The sequence below is a fragment of the Portunus trituberculatus genome, chromosome 36 (genome assembly GCF_017591435.1).
Source record: "Portunus trituberculatus isolate SZX2019 chromosome 36, ASM1759143v1, whole genome shotgun sequence".
In the NCBI taxonomy this organism is placed as follows: domain Eukaryota; kingdom Metazoa; phylum Arthropoda; class Malacostraca; order Decapoda; family Portunidae; genus Portunus; species Portunus trituberculatus.
Genome location: NC_059290.1, coordinates 1545725 through 1551724, shown reverse-complemented (window position 1 = coordinate 1551724; position 6000 = coordinate 1545725). Strand labels below are relative to the sequence as shown.

Sequence of the window (6000 nt, the reverse complement as noted above, 5' to 3'; positions counted from 1 at the left end):
AAAAACAATAAATAAAAAAATCATACTGCCATGAAAAAGTATCGCAAGCTTTAACGATTTTTTTTTCTATATATGTATAGAACTATGGAAATATCGCGTTGATCATTATTACTATCGATTATCTCTCGAGATCAAGGAGAAATTGTTCTTTTACGGCCGTATTTTGAAATGCTTCGCTTTCTCGTATGCATGAGTGTCCAGCATCACAGAGGTGAATTCCTGGTTTGGCGTGAAAGTTTTTCCCTTTGGTTAGTAAAGAATACTGTTAAACCATCAGAAGGATCGTAAAAATGCCCTTCAAATCTCCAATAACTTCCACTTAGGCAGTTGAAAGTAAGAGAACGTGACGATGTGTCTAATTCTTTTCCTTGAGGGCAACCTTTCCTAGAGCTGCGAGAACTGTTTGCATGGCGATACTGGAGAGAAAAAGAGGGAAAACAGAACCTTGACTTTATCCTTTAAGCTACAGAAACACTGACGAGAGCATACCACAGTGTCAAAAAAGTTACAGGTACTAAGATAAGTCTGTCTAGTAACGAAAGAATGAAGAATATGAGTCACAGTTTGAGGAGCCACAGAAGAGAGCCATTATATTCTGAACCTGCTGTAGTGCCGGCCCTTGCTTGCATCCCACCCCGTCCCTGAAGAAGTGTGGTGCCTTGGTGCTACTTAAGGTCCATGGAGTAAGTATCGCCGTGGCAGAAGAAATGAAAGACCTTCTCCTATTATTACCATTTTATCGCCAGCCATCAGAATACAAGTCTTCACTAGTGACTTGCCTATCGGTACAGCTTTTTTTTTTGTGGGATTAAAACACTCATTCCTGCAGGAGCCACACACACACACACACACACACACACACACACACACACACACACACACACACACACACACACATACACGCACGCACACGCACGCACGCACACGCATACATTATACAAAGGAGTACATGACAGTTACAAGCCTGCTTACAGTACAGTACACTAAATAGTAATATGATTATCTCTAAGTTCTAAAGTAAGAGTAGAGAGGTAACTATACTACACTCTCAAGGACATTTAGCAATGGAAAACACTGAGGTGAATATGTTCATAATAATAATAACAAATATAAATAAATAATAATAATGATAATAACAATAATAATAATGATAATATCAATAATAATAATAATAATAATAATAATAATAATAATAATAATAATAATAATAATAATAATAATCGCAATGATAATAATAAAAGATAATACTCCCCTAGAAGAGAACGCAATACTACTTACATGATCATGCTGAGTCAATGCTGTGATAATGACACCAAGGTGACGTTATGTGTATGTAAATGAAAGTGAATATTTAGTTTAGAATTAAGGATAAGCCACCGTGAGTCTTGCCTTGGATCGAAATGCTGCCACCGTCATCATCTTTGCCGACACGGAGACGCTGCCACGACACGGAATTACAGGACGAAGGAACAGAAAACAAGAACTCACAACACCATTTCGCGTCCACATTCATCTGGTATTCGTGGTGAGTATTCGGTACAGTGCAGCTCTACGGTACGTGAAGGTACAGTCGCGGTCAGAAGTGCTGTAACCAGACGCTCTCATCTCCACTGTGTTTAGTGTGTTCCTTAACTCCTGGGTCCTCTGATTCCCTTGGAAGCCTTCACGTCTCAGGGTTAGTGAGGTGACAGGCGGCACAGCGGAGGAATGGCGTTAGGAAAGCAACGGATCATTCATTGAAAAAGAATACGGCAGGTGAACAAACTTTTAGCCGTGACAGCACATGTTTCCTGTTACAGGCGTTTTAATTTGTGTACCTTCTCAGACTCATTGATTGTTGTTGCTTTTTGTTTTTTTTTTACAATGAGGAATTTCACCTTCAGACCTTACTTGTTAACTGTTCTTCCCTACACAGCTGTGACAACCAACTGTGTCCGTGCGAGCTTCGTCTTCCGTGACTCGCAGTCGATGACCACAAAGGCTTCCAAATCATGATTTCTTTAATAGTTACTTTATCATAACTGCTTTATTCACTTTGAAAATCGTAAGACTTGCGGCGCCTAGTTAGCTAATTAGCCACTACGTATTTTGACGGGGTGTCTTGCCTGGCCACCCGCAATACCCTGGCCTCGCCTCCCCCGCCTTCCGCCACCCCTCCACGTCCTCTAACGCCACTACAACACTACCTTGAAGTACTCCGTCTATGTACAAGATAATATACACACTGCTGGTGTTCCAGAGCCAGCGGGTTCGGGATTAAGGTGCGATTCTGAGCGTCAAATGACCGATCCTGAGTAAACCCTAGCTGTTTTACCACAGCGAGGCGCAGTGTGGCGCGGTGCACTGAACAATCTTCAGTCCCAGCGTGTGATGAAAGACGCCGCGAAGATGCAGCCAGCGGGAGTGATTGTACACCGGATTTAAAAATGGATAATTTCAGTATGGCCATAAAATTCTTCACATTAATCATCATTTACGAAATCAGTATTTAAAACTGCAGAGCTATAAAGGTTTTATTTGTTTACAAGGGAACCAAGGGCCTCTTTCAATCAATGGGAGGTTTAAAAGGGCAACCTCGTCGTTTCTGTCTTCAGGATCGGTCTAATTGACGCACAAAACACGCACCTCACGCATGTAAGTTTTAGCGGTTGGCAATTCCGTGAGAGACGTACAGTACGAACAGTACATGATGCAATGCTTGGGCATTGTTACCTTGACAAGACACTGTTGATGCGAGCTATTCATGCAACACATGGAAACCTATACAGGAAGTGATTCCTTTAAGTAAGTAACTTTATTACTTCCATACGAGTGACTGGATAACTTTTCCTTGGGTGTTGTCAGCCAGGCCGCCGTGGTGCCGCCCTCCATCCCGCTGCCTCCACCTAACTCTAAGCCAGGACACTGCTGCCCTGCCTCTCCTACCGTGACTATGGGACTGCCTTGCTGTGCTGCACTCCGGGATGCTGTGTGGGCCACTGCTGCGGCACTAGTTTTCCCTCTGGGCGGGCTGGGGCCTCTCGATGTCCGGCGGAGCGAAGTTAGTAATCTCGCTGGCCAGGTCACCTAGAGGCAACATGCCTTCTGGCAGCTCGTGCCTGTTGCCGTGTCCGAGAAGCCTGTGACCACCGCCTCCCTGGCGATTCCTGCCCCCCTTTCCTCTCCTACCACGTCCTTGCCCTCCCCTTGTCCCTCGCCGGCGACACACTCTGCGGCAGTTCTTCCCGCAGGACCCAGCACAGGTGCTCGAGTGTGACTTCTTGCACTTCCTGAGGCACCTCTTCCGGCAACGCGGGATGCACCTGCGCAGGGAGTTCCTCTGGCGGGAGTCCGTGGGGGAGTCGTGCCCTTCGGGGCTCAGCGGCGTGCCCTCCAAGGTACTGATTAGGTTAGGATCGGAACAGTTGAGTCCTTGCCTGAAGGTCCTCATGGCCTGGCGCAGTGGCTGCAGGGAGGCAAGGCTCGTTAGTCATCACGTGCACAACACAACATGACTGGCTCACACAGATAAGCATCACAATTAATGCCTCATCATAACTTTATAATAACAATTGTGTGATGACCTTTATGACTACTTGAACTTTTAGTTTGCTATGCTGAAATAAATTTTTTACAATTTCTCTTACTTTATAGTCAAATATTTCAATATGGAGCATTAGCCCAAAAGAATGTAACTTACTATGTAAACCTTGAGATTTTGCAAAATTGACTATATACTTATCTTGTCTAGTCTTGGCTTCCATTTTTTACAGAAGATGCTTAACGAGTAAAGCTTTAGTGTCAATAAAACACGTGAAGCACAAACACCAAGCAACTTACCAGGGAATGAACAACAACAATATTTTAGATGCTTAACTGATTTCCCTAATGTTATCCCTGAATACATTCCACACCATCGTCCATCACTGCACACCACTTCCATACCAACACACACACACACACTCTCTCTCTCTCTCTCTCTCTCTCTCTCTCTAACAATCCTTGCTTTCCTAACATATCTCTCGTCCATCAGTCTTTCCCTCACCCACATTCACCATAGTTTTCCTTGATTTCCTCGCCCTGCCTTCAATCCTTTCTCGTCCCACACTCACCTTGGACTTCTTCACCATCATAACAAAGGTGGGCACGAAGGTGGAACTCTGCATGCGAGCCATAATCAGGTAGGACTTCCTGGAGGGGGAGAAGGAGCAGCAGGGTGCCTCCTCGGTCAGCGTCAAGCTAAGACGTCTCAGTGCCCGCCGATCGTCCTCAACACCTCGAATCTTATACACCTTCTTCGACTTCTTCAGGAAAAGTTTATTGTTGCGATACCGTTTGACCTTCGCCTTGATGACTGCGGGAGGAGGAAGGGTTAGGAAGGTCAGGAAGCAAAGGAGTGTTATGTCTCTCTCTCTCTCTCTCTCTCTCTCTCTCTCTCTCACTTTGTTGTGGTTGATTTTGTAAAGGTGTTAAGATTCCTTGTAAGTAATTCGAACAGGGAAACGGATGTATACAGTGTGTGTTTCACTGTTTCACTGTTTGATCTGCTGCAGTCTCTGACGAGACAGCCAGACGTTACCCTACGGAATGAGCTCAGAGCTCATTATTTCCGATCTTCGGATAGGTCTGAGGCCAGGCACACACCACACACCGGGACAACAAGGTCACAACTCCTAGATTTACATCCCGTACCTACTCACTGCTAGGTGAACAGGGGCTACACGTGAAAGGAGACACACCCAAATATCTCCACCCGGCCGGGGAATCGAACTCCGGTCCTCTGGCTTGTGAAGCCAGCGCTCTAACCACTGAGCTACCGGGCGTGTGTGTGTGTGTGTGTGTGTGTGTGTGTGTGTGTGTGTGTGTGTGTGTGTGTGTGTGTGTGTGTGTGTGTGTTTCTTGATTAGCGTTTACTTAGCAATGAAACCCTTAATTCACGAAGAAAAGGAAGTTCTACATGTCCTATTTCTTCCAGTGTTTGGAGGTGTGTTGTGTGGTGGTGCAGCGGTATTCCTTCACCAGGCAGGCGGCAGGAGCACACGCCACACACCCTGAGGGAGAAAGATTGGGGGCGCCACTCACCCATGTCGGCGCGGCAGTAGTTGTCCAGGATGTTCTCGTAGGTCTCCACGGGGTTGCAGGTCTGGCATTCGTCATCTGCGGGGTTAGCAATATTCTGTCACCATTTTGGTCTTCAGTGCACATTGAAGTTTTAAAAGTGTTGTTCAGAGGCTACAAATGAATTTTGCTCTCATAGAAAAATACCAACAAGAGTTAAGAGCGAAACATTATTATGACAAAAGTCTGAGTGAATTGAACTTTTTAAGTAGCACAACAGGCCGCGGCCACACGTTGCCACCAACACCACTATAAGAACGCACCAAGCTCCTAAATGAGGAACATTTCTTTCAACAATCTTCATCTTCACCTCGAAAGATTTATTGTCGTTTCTTCATCAACAGATCTGATCAATCAATAAATTATTTCATATATATATATATATATATATATATATATATATATATATATATATATATATATATATATATATATATATATATATATATATATATATATATATATATATATATACACATATATATATATACATATATATATATATATATATATATATATATATATATATATATATATATATATATATATATATATATATATATATATATATATATATATATATATATATATATATATATATATATATATATATATATATATATATATATATATATATATATATATATATATATATATATATATATATATATATATATATATATATATATATATATATATATATATATATATATATATATATATATATATATATATATATATATATATATATATATATATATATACATATATATATATATATATATATATATACATACACACATATATATATATATATATACATATATATATATATATATATATATATATATATATATATATATATATATATATATATATATATATATATATATATATATATAT

The 6000-nt window shown here is 41.4% G+C and overlaps 2 protein-coding genes across 3 annotated transcripts in view; both read right to left on the bottom strand.

The window, feature by feature from the left end:
• Window positions 1-564, bottom strand: part of LOC123513534 — a 6788-nt gene extending 6224 nt beyond the window's left edge. Inside the window, exon 1 of the mRNA XM_045270763.1 lies at window positions 1-564. This exon is cut by the window's left edge and continues 955 nt beyond it. The gene's annotated coding sequence lies outside the window, so the exon portion shown is untranslated.
• Window positions 565-720: 156 nt separating this feature from the next.
• LOC123513533 (secreted frizzled-related protein 5-like) overlaps window positions 721-6000 on the bottom strand; it is a 77132-nt gene continuing 71852 nt past the window's right edge. For both annotated transcript variants that reach the window (XM_045270762.1, XM_045270761.1), the window contains 3 exons: window positions 5062-5136; window positions 4092-4333; window positions 721-3445 (listed from right to left, as the gene is read on the bottom strand). In XM_045270762.1, the coding sequence (XP_045126697.1) occupies window positions 2990-3445; window positions 4092-4333; window positions 5062-5136 (773 nt within the window). In that variant the 3' untranslated portion in view covers window positions 721-2989. The remainder of the gene's footprint in view (window positions 3446-4091; window positions 4334-5061; window positions 5137-6000) is intronic.